Source organism: Ammospiza caudacuta, chromosome 1 (genome assembly GCF_027887145.1).
Source record: "Ammospiza caudacuta isolate bAmmCau1 chromosome 1, bAmmCau1.pri, whole genome shotgun sequence".
Lineage (NCBI taxonomy): Eukaryota > Metazoa > Chordata > Aves > Passeriformes > Passerellidae > Ammospiza > Ammospiza caudacuta.
In genome coordinates, this window is record NC_080593.1 from 60697329 (window position 1) to 60719205 (window position 21877).

Sequence of the window (21877 nt, forward strand, 5' to 3'; positions counted from 1 at the left end):
AGATTAACTGAAAGCATACCTTTTGCTTAGAGAGACTGAATATTCATCACTACATATATATTTCAGAGAAAAATAAGTTTTTTTTTGTTTTCAGAGGTTGAACTCCTTTACTTCTTTTTCAGCATGATATAAAGCTGTTCAGAAGTCACAGTCTAAGTGAAATTGAAAACATTATGGTGAGAACAAAAGACAGACAAAAAACTGCTTTCATTTACCTGCATGCAGAAGCTTTCTGCAGTTATCACAGCTACAAAGGAACTCAAACTATTGATTTGTAGAGCAACTGGGATACAGTAGGGCTTACTAGCTCAAAATCACTGCTATAAAACCATTGATATGCTGTATTCAGTATAGATTTATTCACACATACTATGAACAAACCCACCTCTAAGATGGGTAAGCCAGCTTGGATCTGCCCTGACTTGCTAATTTTAACTTAGCATTGGCAGTTGGCTTCAAGAAGCATTATTTGTCAGCGAACTTCCCTCTTCAATAAGCCTGATTAGCTTGCTTTTATTATTACAAGAACCAAGAGATAGTTATCAATGTGCTCAAGCTCACAAAACGACCTCAAATAATAAGCATTGGGGAAAACCATGGTTTTATGAGAAATTTAAGGATGATAGTGAAGACAGCAGTTTTGAACCAGTTTCTACTGAACTGGGCAATTAGACTGCTTGACTCTGTACAGACAAGCATGTAGCTTTTAAGTGAAGTAGTGCTGAAATATGAGCATTGCATATGTGGAAGGATCCTGCATAACAAACCTACTCAATAGCAAGAATAAGGCATGGAGTAAATTAAGGAAAAAGAAAAGAAGCAATCCATAATACAGTGAAAGATAAGGCCAGCAGCTGAAGAGACTATCATTCAGAGTAGCTGTATTCATTGTGCCTGAAGCTGGCACCTAAAAGAAAAAAAAACTACCAAAGCAGAGATGTTTTCCCTTGAAAATGTCTCTGAAGAAGCAAATGCAATTATGCATAAATTAAATTTAACAGTAAGTCACCTTATGATAACTGATCAAGATCAGCTGATCATAAAGTAATGGTACAAACTGAACTGTCCTTCAATTCTGTAGGTAGAAATAACCCTGCCTTTGTGCTACCAAAATGGACTTGCATTTCTATCACCCCAGAATTTAAACCACAAATTAGGTTTGCTAGCAGACTAGCATTATGCAAATGTTTGCAAAGATTCTTCATAGCACTTAACATACATTATGCCATACTGCATATCTATATTTCTTTCTATGTTGAAATACAAGTATCAGAAGGTCTTGATGAACCAAAAAAAAAAAGCTACGAAAAAAACAGTTCAGACTTAGACTGGGACTTGAGCAGACACCTTTAAATATCTCTCATGGAGAGTAACAGCTCAAATTTAAATGTAAAAACATGTTAGACTCGTGATGAGGCTCAATCAGGCCCTCTATGCAGCTGCTCAGAATTATGTGAGGGATCAGCTTGCAAATTGTTTAACATGGCTCACACATCTCATTTTTAACTGTGGCCAATTAGTGCTGACAGCCTAGCTGCATTTCATTTAGCATACAGAGGTAGATGTAGATGCTAAAATAAGGTTATTGAACTCTATTTAAAGAGGTTTTTCCCCATTTTGTTGCATAAACAAACAGCTGAAAAAGGCTTTCAGCTTCTCCTTACTAAGGCAAGGCTACAGGTAGTACTACCAGAGTCGGCTGAAAAACCTTCACAGAATGTATGGAAAAGTCTTCTTCCCCATAGAATAAAGCAACACCTTGTATATACATTCTAGAAGTGGAAGCTTTATAGAACTACTTTCCATGTCATATGGAGTAACATTAGAATAACACATCTGCTATAAAATCAGGCATAGTTTAAAAGCCAGAAGTCATTAATATCTGCAGTATCACAGAGCTCAGGATTTATCCTTATTTGCCTAATAAATTTTACTTTATGCTTAACAGAATGATAGCAACATGGAAAAAGAAGAATCTCTCCTAAAAACCCAAGCTTACAATGAAACAATGTTGTGAACACCTTTGGGAGAATGGCAGAGGATCTGAATCAACTGTTGATTGAATCAGGAAAGTATGAAGACTATGTAAGATGGCAGAAGCACCTTTGCTGGCAAGTAAATCAGACCAGTCTTGGGCTAACTAAGTTTTGCCTGGATTTCCCTGTTTTTCTATTGACAATCCATCAATCTGATTACTTTGAGTTTTATCAGATTCCTCAAGAAGAAGCTAGTGCTGAAGCAAGCATGGCTACTTCTTTAGTTGAGGTCCACTTGGTGCAGCCCATTACTAATATCTATTATAGCACAAATATTTGTACTTAGCTTATGAATAAAGTAGGCATAATAAAAGTGAAGTCTCAATAAAAAAGAGGGAATGGCCTGAAGTCATGTCAGGGGAGGTTTGTGTTGGATATCAGAAAAGGGTTCTTCACCCCAAAGGGAGGTTGGGCACTGGAACAGTCTCTCCAGGGAAGTGGTCACAGCACCAATCTTGATAGAGTTCAAGGAGTGTTTGGAAAACACTCTTGAGTACATGGTGTGACACTTGGGAATGGTGTTGTGCAGGGCCATGAGCTGGACTTTGTGATCCTTGTGGGTCCTTTCCCACTCAGCTTATTCTGTGATACGTTTTCTTTTATTTTCCCCATAACAGCCTGACCAGCCAAGAACTTCATTGATCATGTTCACTTTGCTCAAAAGTCTTACATCATATTTTAATTAACAACTTGTCATGACTGCCATTAAACTAATTCATACATATATATGTAGTCTCCTTTTTTATCTACAAAATGCAGATATTTATACCGTGTGTCATCTGAATGCCAAAAGATTACATTTTGCGTGTCATGACACACAAAATAAAAAAAAAATCTCTGAAATGAAAATAAGACGTCCAAGTACATTAAAAAACCAGTGTTTAAATAGTATTTTCTAAGCAACCTGTGCAGAAAAACAGATGTGATCCACAACTGATTGCCTACTTGAGATAATATCAACTTTGATAAAAATCCTTTTCCTATTTTGGTAATGAGTTGTCTCCTTGTAAAACATGGTATTAAATAAAAAAGCCTCTTTCCAAACACTTCTAAAAAGTGCTAAGCAAGCTTGAACCATGATGCCCTCTTAAAACTAGCAGCCAATCAGCTCTATGCAATTAATGCATAAACTAATGGTCTGTAGAGAAATATCAGACCGAAAAAATAGCCAAACATACGTTTCACATTTTGATAATCCATTTGAATCTCACTAGCTTTATCTACACTACATATATTTTAGTGCTCTTTCTGTTAGGTGAATAACAATTAGAATGTCAATGTTTCTGGTCAGGATGATTTACAATTTAAGCATGACCAATATCAATTTTCTAAAAACAAATTTCTATCTTCTGAAACTAATCTTCTGAAAACAAAAGAAGAAAGCATAGCTGCTTTTTAGAGTGGTTTCCCTTTTCTGGTAGAAAATTAATTCTCCAAAGTAAAAAAAAAAGGCAGAAACAAACTACTGATGGCCAGCTTCTTTTAAGTGCTCATCATCTTTCTCTCCAATGCGCTGTACCAGTATCTTAGTTCTGTCCTGCCGATTCTCACTGTCAAACTATTAAAAATAGTATTGGAAAACTTTACTCAGTTTTCTCTACTAATCAGATGAGATATGGGTGAAATAATTGCTTTAACATTAATGCTCAATTACTTCTGTATTATTTAACTATATTAGAAAACGGTGAACGTCAAAATTGTAAAACGGGGGAGTAGCAGTAAACATACTTTCCTTCTTATACACCTGCTTTAAGCTATGTTCTTTAAAAAAACACATCATATTTCTTGGTGCATCAGCCAGCCATCACTTGTTCATGAAGACAAACCAGCAACCTGATTCCTAGCATTGCACCCTCACCATTTCCCTCCAGAAAATTCATCTCCCAGTAAAAAAAGCAAGCAGCACATGTAATCTTGCTGGGTTAAGCCATTCGGTAATAAGCACTCCACACAGAAAACAAAACTCTGTTGAGAGCATAGCAGCCAGTGGGGAATGCTGAGAGTCAGCATTCCATCAGTGAAGGAAGGTGACAATAGGAAATGACACAAGGATGCACCAATGGACTGAGACCAGCCAATCTGATTCTCCTCAGGTCTGCTTATATCAGAAGTTAGCAAATCCTTTTCACAACAGTCTCTTACCGTCTTGATGAAGAGCAGCACATTTACTTTCACTAATAGTTTTTAATTGTTTTTACAAGTCCAGTTAGAGTGAAAGCTGTCTGACAAGACAGCAAGACCTCATCACTTCCAAGGGCCAAGGGACTTGGATGACAATCACTAACAACATCAAGAGTACCCACAGTCTTATTCTTTTTCCTTCAAAAAAAGGTACAATTTACAAGAAGCTCACCAAATTTAGCATCTGTACAATTTATGACATAGTATATGCTAAGGTGTCAAAAAAGAAAATCTGTATGACAAACGTAGTTGTGGAAATTCAAAGAACCATTAATGTGGAAGGTAATTGTCCAAGGGAGCCTAGGCAGCTATTATTTGCTCTAGAGACCACATCCTCCACATCAAATTAGTACTTTTTAACTAACCAAGAGGCTAACCACTTACTGAGATAACAGTTTTCAACACTTTGAAGGAGTTTTTCTCCCTCCTAATTCACTGCATGGTACAGTCACTAATGTGAAATAAAAAACAGAAATTAAGGGATAAAGCTTGCTTAGATAAAAGCAGAATGCAGAGTGACAAAATATAAGAGCATAAGTGGCCTTATGTAAGAGCAGAATGGTGCAATTTCAGTCTTTGTATATGACCTATAAATTACAGCTCAGTTAAAGGAAAAGAATGCACAGAATACATCCCAAATCAACAGAACCATGTTAATGCAAAAGTAGTTCATTAGGCAATTTCCACTCAAGAAAAATCTTTACACTTAAATGCACTCATGCACAGAACATACCTTTGCAATGTGGCCACTTTGCAGCTGCTGACCACATGTCCCAACCAGATGGGAGGAATCTCTGCAGCTTCACTAACTGAAGTGAGAGATGGGAAAGCTAGAGGTCGGACTGGTATCAGATTCCCTCCCTCTCTTCCCCTGTCCCAAGTCCCAAACTGAGAGGAATTTAAACCAGGAAAATATTTTACCTTAGATGGCAGAGATGATGACACTTGACAAGACACAGATGCTACTCTCAAACACCATGACCAAACCACACCAACAAACACAAAAGCCGAAGCACTGTACAGCTAATAAACAATGTGTGCACAGCTGTTCCAGGACCTTAGTAATCCTGGGCCATCCTGGATGGGAAGGTACTGCAAAATAAACAGAAATCTTTCTGCCTTAGTGAACTTGTTCAATCTTACTGCCTTACTGGAAATCCCTTTTCAACTTCCTTCCCACTGGTGAAACCCCTACTGGCATCTGTCGAGGACTGGTCCTGGAAGTACTGACACATATGAAGACCTATGGCTGTCTGCCTTCTACTCTTACCATGGTTGTAGCAGCAGCTGAGATATGAGCAACTGAGAGCAGGATCTTCAGCTCAGCTCAGGGTAATTTCTTTTTTCGTTATCACTGACATTTTACAAATGAAGCATCTTAAGATTCTTGCTATGCATTTCTACTATTTACATGGACTAGTGAATTAGAAAGAACCTGAAAAATAACATAAGGGAACTGACAGCCACTGCTCTAGAAGGAACAGATGAGAATAATTTGTAGCCAAAAGGAAGAGAGGAATGAAAACTCTTGACCTTGTTTACTTATTTCATGGTCAAGTCATTTATCACAGACAAGAAAGTCAACATAATTATGAAAGGGACATTTATTAAAAAAGGGAAAATCTTTAAGACTATATAAAGCTGACTCAATTTTTAAAAGAAGCTAGCATGATGCACGAGGCTAAAAATCACCTTTTGTGTCTGCAACAAATACTCATGAAGAAAGAACGCATTTTACAGAAAAGCAGAGTTAACGCCCATCAGGAAGCAACAGTATGTAAAAACAAACAGCTTATTTATAACACATAGGACACAACACTGTTAGGATTAGATCAACTTCACAAAGTAACTGCATGATGCCATCCCAGTCGTTAAGGTTCTCTCCAAACATAATTTAGGAATACAAATTTAGAAGAAAATGATCCCTAATAAAAAGGAACTAGCAATCAGTTCTGAAGAAATCGGCTCACAAGGTGATCCATGAGTAATCTCTGGGAAGGAGGGCTACATGGCATCCTGTACAGAGACGATCAGTTATGAAAGGGAAGATGTGTACGTCTTCATGTGGTTTGTATGCCATTCCTTTCTTGCTTTAGCTAATAGATCTTATCTCTGGAAACAAATAAAGAGTCACTTGAAGCCTGGATTCCACTTTCAGTTTTTTTTCTCAGTAAACTACAGCAGATGCACACAATGTTGTAGTGACTGGGAGGTCAGGAGCTTCCACCTATCCCTGGCAAAAGATGATAATGCCACACAATCCTACCCCAAGCAAGTAACAAAGGCTCCTGCAGGTGAGCGAGTCCATTCCTGCTGGAATGGGGAAAAAGAAGAGCTGAAGACAGCCTAATTTCTTCTCCCTGCAGAACAGGCTTCTGCTAAAGAACACTGAAAGCAAAGGTAGATAACTTCCCTGTCAAGTGACAGAATTGATCCTGACAAAACAAAAGTCATCCTGGAACAGCTATTAGGAACAAGAGGCTTCTAGTTAATTATTGACTGCATTTAATTGATTGGAAATTGTAAGAGCCTAAAGGAGAGATGTGGGACTCCAGATGCTCTTCAAAATGCAGTTTATTCCATCCAAGATGTTACAGCAGTCCAGGGTCGTGGGTGACAGAGCCTGTGCCTACCTACAGCTGTCAGCTCCAGCTGCAGGCAGGCTGGAGACCCTTTGGTTTTGTAACCTTTTGGTTACAATGCATTATATACTTTTCTTTGCTGAGCACCTTAATACCAGAGTAGAACCAACCTATACCTTAACTTTTATCTATAGCCTATCATAACTACTATAATTACCATATTCATGTTACTATTCTCCAATTACTAAAAGTCAGTACATTACAGTTTAAGCTAAAAGTTGTTATGCAGTTTTCTTGCAGTGGAAAATTCTGAGATCTTTTTTCTACTTGTAACATTTGCTGACTTGTTTGCCTGTACTATCTTTCTGCTTGGTAAAAACATCATCTTGTTTGAGGTGGGTTTATCCTTTGCTCTAAGTCATAAAAACCCATTCTACCTAACACACCCTTTGCTTCCTTGGTTATCCAGTAAAACTGGCTCAGCAACCTTCTATATCAAAACTTGCTTCCATCTCTATTCCTTCATCAGACTCTACATTCAAAAATCTTTCTGCCAAGCATATATATCTGTGAGACTTTCTTGTCAAACCTTGCACCCTTCCCAACAGAAAACCATTTCTTTCAAGATTTTTCTTTGGTGAAGATTACAGCATACTAGATACAATTCTATATAAATAGCATTTTTATGGAATGACCTTTTGCAGGTTATGTAGGAGGTAGCCAGTTATTTAGAAGTAAAAAATTATCCAATCTTGTAAAAGTGACTATAAACAAGCTTATTTGACTGGCAGCATTTAATTCTGCTGCCTTTACCATCCCATAACGGAGACAAACAGCAGCAATCCGTTGGAAAGCACCTCTGTCAGGCCAGTACAGAAAAAAGGGAAAACATTCTCTCGACTGTCAGGCAGCAGCACCAGGATACTGCACATTTCCCAAGTAGGGATACATTCCTTATGCACTTACTCTGATTTGGCAATTGCCCTTTCAATGGCAATTTTATTACACTGAACACTCACGTACTTCCATTTTTCTAAAATTCTAACAGTCCTTCATGTCAGAGGGAAAGGACGCTACCATTGGAGCCAATCTCCCAGATCTCTGGCACCAAAAAAGATACAAAAGGCTAAGTGACCTTAAACTGCAACCCAATAGCTGAAATGCTATTCATCTTCTTTGATTCACTTGGTATGCATAGCATAATTACAACTGAAAAAATAAGAGAAGATAAAAATATCTACATAAGATCAAATATTAAGAGATGCTTATGCACAGTAGTTCTTCCCAACTGAACAGCAGAAGCTTTTTTACTAGGAAAAGTGACAAACACACCTTCAAATAGGTTAAGGAAGGAAAGGGATTTAATTTGGGAATATATAATAATTTAGTTCTCTTTATCAGCTTCCATTTTGATATTTCCAACACAACTCTCCCACATATAAACTACCCGGGGCTGTGTGGTCTTCCACAGATTTTTGCAAAGAAAAAGCAAGATTTTCTTTACATGTTAACTGCAAAGGAATTATTTATTGCTAGTTATACCCATAGAAACAGTATATATGAATGCTTGCATTTCTGATTTAATTTTAAAAAATCCCAGTCCCTAAAGCTAAAAGACTCCTTTTGATCTTATCTGAATTTATGAGGGAATTCAGTAAAAATACTGAGGATGCAGTTTTAAAGCTTTAAATGCAGCTCTGCCTTCACTCTTATTCCCAGCTCTTCCCATCCTCTGCCTGCTCCTGGCACTAGCACTCATGCAGCAGCAACAGCGGGTTATTTCCGGAAGCTGGAAATGATGAAGATTAATCTGGAAATGGTCTTTTTTGTCCTAACCAGCTCCCTGAGCTGGCTTGCCATAGGGTCCCATGATTACCAACAGTGGCTAAGGGCAGAGACACAGCAGTTGAGCCTAGAGTGGCTTCCACTGCAGCAAAATCCCACTGGAACTTGCTTTCCCTCTCCTTGGACCACATACTCCTAACCCAAACAGCCTCAGCATGAGCACCCCAGAAGTGGAGCAAGAAATCACTGCTGTGACTGGAACAGACTCCCTCACTCTGCCCAGGTAGTTGCAGTTCTTGTGGCTGCCATAGCCACTTGAATGCATACAAATGAAGCAAAAGCATTTCTGTGGCAAAAGCAGAAATTTCACATCTCTTAGTGACAATTCCAGAAAGGTTCTTACCTTTTAACGTTTTGATAAAGAATGAGGTGAGGGCAAACACCTTTCTCTGGAAGTTAAAGAAGTCACAGTGTGACCAAAGTGAACTAGGTCCCCACTAGCAAGGCTTATTGAGCTTATTTTCACTTTATTTGATAATGCTCCTGACAGCAGACTCCACTGTGTACACTCCACTGAACGTTTGTATTTTATAGACTTTGTTACCACACATCACCTGTTTCCTAAGTGTACTCCTACACAATGCCAGAAAATCCTGCTTAATTACTTGTGTTACATTTCTTCTATGTGAACACAACACCTTTACGAAGGTGATGCTAGGAGTCCCAAGTTTTCCTTGCCTTTTATAGTCAGCTTCCAGGAGACAATGATCTGCTGGCACTACCATGTACAGTTAAACCTCCCCTGATACATGTTCTGCATGCGCCCTTCCTCCATGTCTCAGTGCTAATATTTGATCCTTGACAAAATCATACTGGGAAGCTAAAATACCAGAAAAATCCCACCGTGCTTCTGCACCAAACAAACCCCAAACATAACCCCCCCCACTGGTTCAGCTGCCCAAGGAACAGAGACTTGGCGCGAGGGAAAACTTTTGGCAGCAACTTTTACCTCAAATCATACTCCTGGAACCAAAGCTAATCCAACTATGACAAAAAAAAAGAGTCACTGGAATTTGGGCTTCATTTTTTTTGAAGTTCATGTGGTCTAGTTTCCAAGCACAATATGCTGCTTAAGCAAAAGCATAATTTAAGAACAAATCATTGTAATTTAAGATGTTTATAGTTGCAGGAGAAATAGAGAAACTTTAATTTCTTTAGTCATAAATGTAGCAGCAGAGAGCAATCAATCACAAAACCAACGGTGCCAAAAGATTCAGACTTTTTACAGGGTTCCTAAATAGTATCTTTAAAAACAGAACAATAAATACTTTATGCAGTGAGTCTGAAAAACATGTACACTTCCCTTTGACTCAGTGCACACACTGCATCAGTAATTCATTATTATTTTTCAAAAGCCACATAATTAGAAAAAAATGTTAGTACATAAAATCATAAAGGTGACCCACAATATTAATTGTCTTTAAGTATTACTGACAATACAGATGGAAGGCACAGATGGATTCAGGGACTGGTATCATGACAAGGAGAAATACTGTTTCTGGGAAAGTCTGAGATAAAATGGGCAAAACACTTCAGAACAAAAAGCAACAGAAATCAAAACTTGTCAATTCCAAAGTAAAGTTTACCAGGTAAAGTTAGAAGCCTGAAGTTACCAGAAATTCAAAGGAGATCATCACAGCAGTTGAAAGTTATGGGACATTTTCCCAGAATACCAGCTTTAAATTCTTCTGAAAGTGCATCTCGAATTTACCCTGTACTGTATATATAAAGTCTCTTTTATTGGTGAAATATGCAGTTCCCTTCTCAAACTTTTATTAAATTTTAGCTCAAAAGATAGCTCAAAGCCTTTTATAGCTAGAACCTTGGAATGAATTTACTGCCAAGAACATGGCAAGTTATATGCTCCTGTCCCCACCCCAATGAACTATCCAAGCCTGAAGATGAATTCAAGCTCCAGGGTCACTAGATTTTATACTAAAGTCACACAGAGGATAAATTCATGAAAACATGGTGCACAGTGATCTGTAATTTTTCTTCTACATATCAACAGATACACAGATTCATCTTATGTAACATGGTGGCTCATTTGAAAAAAGTGCATAGAATGTTAAGTGAACAGCTAGAGGTTCACAATGAATTTCAAGTAATGTTCTTTAGTATGAAAGACATGCAGCTCACTCTGCAAGAGAAAGCTCCCTTCATCTGCAAAACAATTACAGCTATGACTTAACAACACTGCAATTGCATGTCTGTAGATAACGAGGCCCCAGCTCTCATTTGTCTCCCCAATCTTCCATATAGTCAGTGCATTTTACATCTGCAGACCCCTCTTCTCCCATCCCACCACTGATTTTTGTCCACATTAATTTGAGATTTACCATAAAAAAAAGTAAAGCAAAACAACTCCAAAGTGACACATGGCAAAGCTATCCAGAGCAAATTCAATAACATGTTTAATGTGAAGAAGCTATTCTTAAATGAAATTCTACTTTAAAGGTCTACTAACACACCACAGTACTGCGGTGTGTTAGTAACCCTTAAAGTAGAACTATGTACTGCTTTGCAGAACGTAACTACTTTTTAGCCTGAGCCGTACTTTTATCTGCTGTGGCTTTTACTTGAAGTTACTGTAGTGGCATACAAGGTCAGTTCACATACATGCATTATTTAATGAAAGTTAGAACTTATGTCATGTTAAAAATTTGTCAGAATTAGTTAAGCTCACCTCTTTATCCATACTCTCTAAATCCTCTTTACACAGCGTGTACAGGGGCATTGTTTCAGACATACTTGGCTGGCGTTTCCTCTTAGATGGACCAGGCTGCTCTTCATTTTCACTTGCTGGAAGGTCGTCTTCTTCAAACATCTGCTGTTGATGTGGCTGAACGACTCTGAAAAAATTGAGGAGTATCATGTAAGATAGATTTACTTGGTTCACAGCTACAAATAAAATCCTATAAACAATTTATGACTGCCATGTATCTACACTTTCACTTAATAAAGCTCTGCATTCATCAACAGGTCAGTCAAGTCTCCTGATTAATTTCAGTCTGACAGCTAAAGCTTTTATTTTACCTTTGACAAGGCATTCACACTCTTGCCTTTGCATTGTCCCTTTACATAACCACCAAATCTTCCTTGTTGCCAAGGGTTGCAGTAGTTGCAGATGCGCAGCCCTTAAAATACATTAATATTTCTGCACAAGTGGAGTTTCTCCACCACTTGACAAATTTATTATTACAAAAGCAATGTTGACATTCTAATGCATTTTCCCTGATCTATGCTAGGCTTTTAATTTTGAGTCTCTAAGTATATCCTTCTATTTCTCAACCTTAGAGACAAGAGTTCTGCATGTAGAAAGCACTTCTGCAGTGTCAGTCTTCAGATATTTCCCACATGCCAAGCCTGGATAAGCTGCAAAACAGCTAATATTTCTTTTTGGTTAACGTATTGAAATATAGTAGCTTTTTCTTTTAGTCTGTATTTTATTACATTGTTAATTACTATACTTAATTCAAACAAAAAGGAATATCAAAATCTTCATTAAAATGAATAAAATAACCATATCTTCATGGGAATTGCTTTATGATAGTAATAAGAAGATAGACTACATGTACAACAACAGCAGGAGACTTCTACCTTCCTTGGGTAAATTTTTCTGTGACTATTACTTTAAATACTAAAGACTTCTGGAAGCTAAAATTATTATACAATACAGATTAACTTCCAGTACTGGTCTGACATATTAGCCTCCTGGAACAAATTACAGCAGCTCAGCACCGCCCAGAATCCAATTCAAAGGTCATATAGCTCACGGGTCACAAAATATTTATGTTAGCCATAAGACTGTGTATTTGGAGAATGACTACCAAAAGCAGGTAAAAAAGCAACTGTATTTGAAATCAGTTTCAAGATGCAACTTGAAACAGGTGAGAGACCATCAATCTGTTTTTGAGAATGACTGTGACTGAAAAAAAGGTACAGTGTAGTCTCTGCCTGCAAACAAGAGTTTTTAGCAGAATGGCTAATTCTCATCAAGCCAGGATTTACAAGAATCAGCTTAAGATCAACAGTCCCCCACAGAAAAAGCTTACAAAATTATTTCTCCTTTGGTGAACCTTACAACTTCTTAAGAAGGTTATCTAAATGTCACGGGTTTTTTTTCCTCAGTACTTAAATTCCAGAATGTATGAAATCTGAAAGCCATACAAAGCTGTCAATTTTGCTCATTTTGACAGCTCGTATTTAGGAAACACACATCTCTCTTCTCAGATCCCATGGACAGGTGCAGGAAATTTTGAAATCTTGTTTTGAATGGGAGGTTGTGAGGGAAAAAGAGGTGAGCCACTGCCATGCTACCCAGACCTGCACTACCTGCTGCAGAAGACCCCCAGCAGCACACACAACTCAACAGCACAGTAGACATGTGCCCCTTTGTAGTCTCCTATTCCTGTACAGTGGAATTTCCTGTGAAGCTTATACAATTTGGATCCTGCAAAAACGAACTAAGCAAACTGGTTTTTTGCTAGAGTTTCTCACTACTGCTGCCAGTTTTTGGGTTGTGTATTTTTCTCTCCCCTCCACTATGCTTTCTATTTTAAAGATCACTGTTTTCTTTTGCTATTAAATTGCTTTTAGATGGCAATCTTCATAGGTAGATGACAAAGATAATATGTCATTCTACTATATTTTCCAAATGGTTCTTTTAAAGTATGATTTCTCCTTACCTTTTTATTATATAACCTAGGCAGAAAAGGTGGTGATGCCATTCACATTATTAGAAAATCAGAGAATGGGAAAACAAAAGCTACAGGCATCTTACACAACTCTAATAAAAATATGACAAGCTTGACCATTCCAAGAATTGCAGAGAAGTTATATGCAGCATGACAGCCAAGCAGATTCTCTTAGACTAGGAATAAATCAAAATAAATCTGGCATATTTTTAAGAGCACATTGTCATATGGTTGATGAGAACTTCTCCTTTTACATTACACACAAATATTAGCTGTAAAATAATTGTATTAATAGCTTCTAAAGGCTTCTGTCATATGCCTTTTCCAGTATTTTCCCACTGCTACTAGACAAGAAACACTGGGCCTTCTCATGAAAGCATTCCAAAAGCAATGTGAAATAAAGTCTTTTAAAAGGTTTTTAAGACATTTTTATTTTGTCAAAACCATTTTTTTAGGCTTTTACATTTTCAGCTGCCTTTAAGTTGAATAAGAACTAGTGACATGAAAATGCAGGAATTTACATTTATTTCTAATTAAATGTAACTCATAAATCCTTTTTAAAAATAACACCATCTTCAACTCCACAGAGGTTCATTAGTGCTTGATAGTCTTACATGCACAAGGACATATATGCAGGGTGGGGCCAACATCTGTGCAAGCAACAAGCACCTTCTGTGACACATCAGGGTAAAAGCTAAAATAACATTATCATCACAAAAGTGTTAAAAATATCTAAATTCCAGTCACATGTTCAATTTGACACTTCATATTTTTCCTGTCATAATAACATTGATAAAATTAAGTAGGAAAAATAGTAATTATGAACATATAAATTCAGACAAAAATGTTGTAAGTGAAAGTAATTTATAAAAATCTTCAACTATGGCTTAAGCCACCAACATCTGCTTGACACACCTTTTCAAACCAAGCATTCAGTGCATCTTAGCATTATTTTAAACCAGGGTGCCACTTTTAACTTTTCACATGTAAATGACACCCATATTTTAAGCCTTGCCTCATCTGTTAGCATATTACTAGTGTTCACTAAAATGTAACTTGCAGTATAACTTTTTCCTTATTCTAGTCCAAGCTGCCATTAGCTTTTGCATTACTTTGAACAACTTTGAACAACTACATCACATGTCTCATGATCCATTACAACTTTAGTGTTTACTGCAGTGCTTGCAGAATACAGTTTTTGTATGAAAATGCAAATCATTGAGATACATAAGGCATGTCAAAGTTCTGACATACAGGTTATTTTTAGAGAGGAATCCTTCCTGTTCTCAGACAAAGAAGAGCTAGTGGCCACTAGCAGCCCCTGAGCAGCATTGCATTCCCTTTCCTTCTACTACAACCGTGAACTTTTTTCACTCTTCCGCACGGGCTGCAACAGCCATGACAAAAAAGCAGGTTCTCAAGCCTCAGAGCTGAGCAGGATGGCAAGACCTGTTGCTTGAAATGTTAACTACCTTAACTGAACCATCTGTAATTCACTGGTGACAGTTTCACTGCAAATTACATGTATAAATTTCAACTAATTGTATCCAATTTTATATTATGTTTCAGGTTGAATCCCAGAAAGAAACTAAAAGTGTTGAAACCCAAGACAGCAAGAACTGAAACTGTTCTTATGAAATGGTATTCAAATAACTTGAAACCCTTTGCAATAATCTGCCTTGTAAGGAAGAGGCTCTCTCCTAAGCACAAGGAGGTCCATTCTTAGTCTAAGACACCAAGAACCATTGCTCTGCCATGTGCAGCTACCACGTCCCCAAGCACTCACAGCAGTGCAATTCTGTTTCCCACTATCTGAAATTCAGAATCAGATGAAGATTTGAGAAACTCAAAGAAAATTATTGGAAGCTATAACTACCCACCCACAACAGGAGCAGCTGGGAGTGCCAACAACTTTAACTCTTTTTAAAAATCAATAGCTTAGTTGCAAATATTCCCCTCTTTCTGTAGAATGTGAACGAGGGAGCACATTAAGTCTGTCAGGACAAAAAAAAATATAGTCCTCTACCAATAAATTGCTGCACCAGTGTAGTTTTTTCTTAAGACAAGTATTATACCAAATTTTAAAGCAGATGTGAAGCTTTTCTAAAAAAAAAAATGCTATCAGTGACGTATGCACTAAGATAAAGCTCACAGTACTGCCTTGGCTCTTCCTCAGTCAGACACAGAAGAGCTGCTTCTATTCAGCTTTTTGTTACTTCTTCACAGCCTTTCTGCTCTGTCTGCACTGTGGTATTTACACAGCCTTTCTTTTCTCTTACACTTTGCCAAAACTCTCCTCAGGATCTGAAGAAGACAGAACTGCCCTGAGGAACAGAGATGTGTCCCAATTAAGAGATTAGGGTTTACAGGTCACCAACTTCACCACTAGAACAAAATCAACAGGAAATGTGAATGAAAATAATTTTTCTTAGCATAGACCTTATGCTTATCTCTTTTCTTACAGCTGCATAGTTGTGGGGTAAAGTTGCAACACGGAGTAACTGGATTGACAGTCAGATTAAAACATCTCAATTCTGAGCACTGACAGTCACAAAAACCCCCCACTGAACTGAAATAGAAGATGGGAGTAGAAAGGACACACTCTGCCCACAAAACCTGTCCAAAGCTGTATGAAACTCAATTAAGAGGACACCTAAAATATATTTCTTCCTTTTCAGTATAATACACAAGTGAAGAAGCACCTCAGCATTATGGAAAAATAGGCTTAGGTGTGGACAAACTCTTCATCAAGTTGTTGACAAAGGTAGGGAAACCATTAAAACCCATTCTTTTGAAAGCATTCGATGATGTATTAATATCAACATAACCCATCATAGTGAAGCACCTTACAAGTATGACAATTACATAAAGGTAAAACCTTCCCAGCTCTAGTTCTAGAAGAATTCCTTTCAGCAATAACTGACCAAAAACCCAAAAATGTTTTTTAGCTCCTCTCTGGATACACACTGTGTCAATTATTTAAAGATTCTAATGCTCATTTACCATGTGACAGTAAATGAAAATAGACTTTGAAAGACACAGTTAAAAAGGAACTGAAAACAGGACATCTTCACAAACAAGAGAGACTCAAAAAACCTGTGTTGAAAACAAGAGGAAAGCTGAATTAAGAAAAAGGCTACAAACAGTTAACAGAAAAATACTACAAAAAGATAACACTTTACAAAGAAAAGCTTTGCCTTTAATTTGATACGTCTTTACCAGTGGAATGAACAAGCCTTGCTGAGCTTGTTAGAATTCTAGAAAGTCAGATCTTTCATTTAGATAATTGGGGATGAATTCTACATATTTCACACATCTTAAGAGACAAGGGGTGGTTTTGCATCTTAACACAAATTTTGACAAAATTCAGATAGATACTAGCCTCTGTACTTCAAAAAGCAGACTGCCTCTGCCTCCTCCACAATTAGTGTCTTGACTTAGTGATCTACAGATTAGTAACGAGCACTCAGCCATATGGCCTTATTTCACAATGCTCAGTCAGCTACACAACTCTTCCATTGCTTCTGATACTCCTCAAAAACAAAGTTAATGATCCATTTGAAGGAATTAGGTGAAAAAAAAATTATAAACAAGAGTGAAATGCTATCAGGTATATTTTATTAACAAAAAACAATCCAGTATTCCAAGACCCTTTAAGAAACATCAAGCTGCCTCACTTCAGCAATCACTTACTGTAACATTCTTTAGACTACACAAACTACACACTGAATTTATTTGGTTTGAGGTTTCCAGTTCAACTTCAGTGAGGCACAGAAAGCATCTGGAATTGTAGCATTCTGACTTCACTTCAGCTGATTATTTCCTTTTGCTTATTTTCTTGCCTTTTTAGAAAGCAAACAAAGTAAAGCAAAAATATCAATTTAATCAAATGAAGGGGTAATGAGAGTAAGATTTACTACAGAATCTAAAAATGTAGACAATGTGACTCTTAGCTATGCTTTAGGTACCTGAAGGATGAGTGTTCACCATGGACTGGCAAAGTGATGGGAGGAGCTGGAGACTGGATGTACATTGACGGCCCAGATGTCTGTGTGCCTTTCCTGATCAGCTTTCCAGTGTTAGGATCATAAATTCGAACTTCAGGACCAGGTTGAGACTTTGGATGGATGGGCGTTGGGTGAAACAGAGCAGTCTGAAATGTGCTGGGTGTATCAGGAAACGTGGCAGGGCTATTTTCTCTGTTAGAGGGAGTTCAGAAAAAAAATTGCATTAGAAATTTAAATGAGCTAACCAGAACATAAAAAACAAGGATTCCCTTTTCTTCTAAAGCAGAAGAGGGAAATGGTTTGGAAAATCTCTAAAGAAACATTTCTTCTCCTCCACCTCAATAAAGTCCCACTGAATTTAAAACAGAAAACTGCAAATACAAGATAATGTCATGTTTAAATTACTAAAATATTAATAAGTATGCCTTAGAAATTGTCTAAACACAAAGTTACTAAAATTATTTGCAGGTAGCAACAACAGCACAATTAGCTAAGCATGATAATCAGCATATATGCAACAAAGAGAACAGAAGACTATCGTATCAATCTTTCTATTTGGTCTCCAAATTTGCTCTGAGAGAAAATAAACATGCAGTATTAACTTGCAAGCCATCCTAACTAACTTTTTAAAATACTAAACTGCCTATGATCACCCTGCTGCATTTTAAAAACATAACTTCAGAAGCGTCAGCAGAAACATTCAGAGACCAGTCTGCAGGAATCACCGTACTATCCAATTGTCATGAAGTACCACTAAAAAAAAGCAAGCAAATTGAATAATTTTAAAAAATCATCAACTAAAACAGCATGTTATGCTCCATGAAAGCAACACTATGTTAAAAAAATATTCAAATAATTTGTAACAAATACTAGAAGTGACACAAAACTGGAGTTTTTACCAGATGCTTTTATGGATGTTTCTGAAGTAGTCTTGCAGCAGTAACACAGTAAACCAATTCCAAGTTAACCTATTCTTTTCTTGCTATCTTAAGTTCATTTTACATGCAAATGTTTTCTCAGGCTTCTCCCCTAGAGTTTGTATGTGCTTTGGACCTGTAATCACTATTTCAAGCAGCTTCATTAAATAGAAAATCTTTTCCAAAGCAGTTGCACATACTGGGTTAAAGTAAAGGTATTTGCATTAAGATAGATATCTTACTGACTGAAGCTTGTGTGGGGGGGGACGTATGAAGTTAAAAGGTGTTGTATTTGAAAACACAGAAGTAGGAAAAATTATCATGTCTCAGTAAAAAGGAAGAGTAATTTAACAGAGGGACGAAGACTAACATTCATCTAGACATCAAAAAAAAAATGTTCACAAGCTACTGTCCAGGTTTCTACTGCAAAGGTTTCTACTGTAAACTTAGCAGTGTCAAATTAAGCATCTCGTGCAAATATTCCAAAGTTTGATTTAAAACCATCAGATACTTTTTAAATACTAAGTATCCTAGTCAAGCCATAAGCAGGCTAAATGTTTTTTCCCAACTTATAGGGATCCTGTGTCTCAACCTAATGCTGCATTTGATAAAATGCCCTAACTTTCACACGTTTCTTCTTTTGGTGTCTTCAAAGCCTGACACACCCATGTTCTGCCCTCATCAGGGCATCTTGTAAGTAGAAAGTAAATCCCTAGCACAGTCAATCACATCAGTATCAGTTTAATACAGAAATCCCATTATGCTGTGCTCCTTCCAGTCTAAACATGGAAGGGAAGATCCTTTGATATGCTTGCAGGATGTGGGTCTATCCAAACAGATAAGCCAAGACCAAGAAGCAGAAGCTGGCTTGACAGTACCTTGTCATGAGTTACTTTAGCCATGCTACTTTCATGCAGGGGACTGTTATTGTCCAAGTTCTTCTTTATTAATAATGTTTTTGGCTACCTCTTCTATTACTGTCACCCTATAGTGCACTAATTATTTTTTACCTTTTCTCTTTCAGCACTTTCTTATAATCCCAAAATCGCCTCTCACTAGTTCCTTCCTTCCGGTTTTTGCTCCTGTCTTCACACCTTCTAATTTTTCTTAGAATTTTCTATAATATTTTCCTGTTTCTCTCTTTCCCACCACTGCCAAATTTCACCAAAAATACTTTACTAGTTTCTCATGTCGTCAAAGTATGTACATTTTTTGGCAGCATAAATGATCCCGTGCTTTGGTGGCATTCCCTCCATAAGCCTCCATGGGCTTATGGATGAACTGAAAAGGGCAACTTCTCAAAATTAAAAGAGCTAACAACAGTAACTGCTAAAGAAAGTAATGTTACCACAAGTTCTCTCCTGACTGTGCTAGTTACTGAACTGACTCCTGATCCCTCAGTCTTCAATTTAAACAAAAGAGAAATGGAGAAAATCAGGGAGCTCTTCCATAAAATCCATAAGCATCTGAACTTGTCAGAAACCAATTTATTAACAAATCAGAAAAACCTGTTTTCATGGCCCCTATTCCCTGAAGGAACAGCACTTACCTGTGTGTTTTGATGTAGTCATCCTTTAAGGGAAAGAGCTGTTCCTCAACCTTGTCCCATCGCTCCAGGCAGCTCCACAGCCAATCAGGGTTTACAACATGGAGATCCTTGCAGTCCTGAGCTTGCCGTACTTTCTCTGTGCCTATTACAGAGTCAAACACAACATTACAGTGTTCCCAGAAACACAGAAGATAAACCAGTGTAGAGTTAAAACTAAGAACATTTTGTCATCAATTGTACAGAAAAGAAAAAGCACCACTTCTCCCCAGTCCAACAAAACAATCACAGCTAATAAAAGTGAGAATCAGAGTAAGATGCAGTATCTCAGACTCAAGCTCGATGAAGGTAACTTTCTGAAGAACTGGCACCATGGAAGTAGCCCATTAAGATTTATACAGAAAATCTCTGCATGTTAGCCCAATAAACAACACGAGTGCACTTTTGTATAACATCTCCTTCACTTGTATTTGTTAGCAGTCCAAGAAGAAGCAGCTTTTCAACGCTGTTGAATCCTGACTAACTTATCATACTAACTTTTTTACACATGGCTCTCTGTTCATACAGCACACTACCTTTTGGCTGTCACCCACCCAACAACCTCCATCTACCAGAGATGGAGGCAAAGCAGATAGAATTCCTTCGTGCTGAAACAGGAGCAAAGAATGTGAAGCTAAACACAGTAGGCTAGCATGCAGTCCAGGTGAGACCATCATACAATCCAGGTGAAACCATCAACAGTGCAGCTTGCAAGTAACAGGTGATCTCAAATTCTACTCTCTGGGGATGCCAGAACCAGAGAGAAACTAAGTGAAGTTGCTATAAATCTGCCAAAAAGCATCAAAATCAGTGCTGTGGTTTAATGCCAGCCACTTGTTGACTCCTCCAACCACGCCAGTGGGATGGGGAGGAGAATCCAGGAAAAAAACAGCACTAGTGAGCTAACAACAGCTAATGAAACAAAGTAAAATATAATAATACTAATAATATGAGCCCTTGTCTGTTTTCACACACACGAGAACAATGAAGCAATGAAGCCTCTAGAAAAAAAAAATCAAGCTTCAGAACAATTCTGACAAGCAAGCAAGAACAGTAAATTAATTTGATATTTTCATCACAGTTCCCTGGAGTTTCATCTTCATGATTGTCATTTAACAATACGATTTTACTTGTTTCAATTTAAATGAAAATCTTGAAGTACCCATGCTTCTTCACATAATTTGAAGATGAGACAAAGCAGCTAACCTCAAATATTTCATACCCATTGTACAAGCTGAACTACAATCCACTGGGATAGACAGATGAACTGAAATGCACTTGAGGATTGACCTAACTAGTTGGTTAGACAGCTCAGTTTAAGACCTCCGTAAGATTAAACAACTAAACAGAAAGGGCAGGAGATAATTGCCCTTTATGAAACTCCTGAAAGCCTCTGTTTCCCTAACTTTTGTACCCCAAACCCAATGGAATACAGGAGTAGGGCTACGTTTTTCTCTAGATACACGTACTTTTTTTCTTGGATTTAGACTAGCAGAAAACAATGTTGTGTGCACAAATATATTTCTTTTTTTTTCAGGTGTAAATGCAACCAGTTGCACAGTTCAGGGTGTAAGAGCTGTACATATAAAGCTTTATGCCACACCACTATACAGTATACATGAAAAACAAAGTTAACTTAAGAACCCAAGATGAACACAAACACAAAAAAAGTACTTCAAGACACAGTCCTGTCCAAACCTCTAATGATTTGGACATCATGTTTTAATTTTTGCCACATAATAAAAATAAAATCACTGTCCAACAAAGATTCAGTGAAAACAATTTTAGAACTGCAACTGTGTTAAATCCAGCACACTTCCGCAGTTCGAGAGGTTCTACCTGGCTAAAACATAAAACCCTAATAAGGGAGGTCTATGTACTCCCTGAAAACATGCCCTGATTTAAGAAATCTGTTTTCCAAATAATTATGTGTTACAAAAGCAGCTGAGGAGGAATTTCATGCAACAATTGCTGGAAATGAGCCAGTTTACAGTGCCAGAAGTAGCTTTGACTGGAGATATTAATAT

General features: G+C 37.5%; 1 protein-coding gene across 1 annotated transcript in view; it reads right to left on the reverse strand.

Moving 5' to 3' along the window:
* The window catches only part of CTDP1 (CTD phosphatase subunit 1), a 96728-nt gene that overhangs the window by 40581 nt on the left and 34270 nt on the right, over nucleotides 1-21877 (reverse strand). The window contains exons 9-11 of the mRNA XM_058803658.1: nucleotides 19815-19956; nucleotides 17310-17540; nucleotides 11331-11496 (exon numbers count right to left, since the gene is read on the reverse strand). Of these exons, the coding sequence (XP_058659641.1) occupies nucleotides 11331-11496; nucleotides 17310-17540; nucleotides 19815-19956 (539 nt within the window). The remainder of the gene's footprint in view (nucleotides 1-11330; nucleotides 11497-17309; nucleotides 17541-19814; nucleotides 19957-21877) is intronic.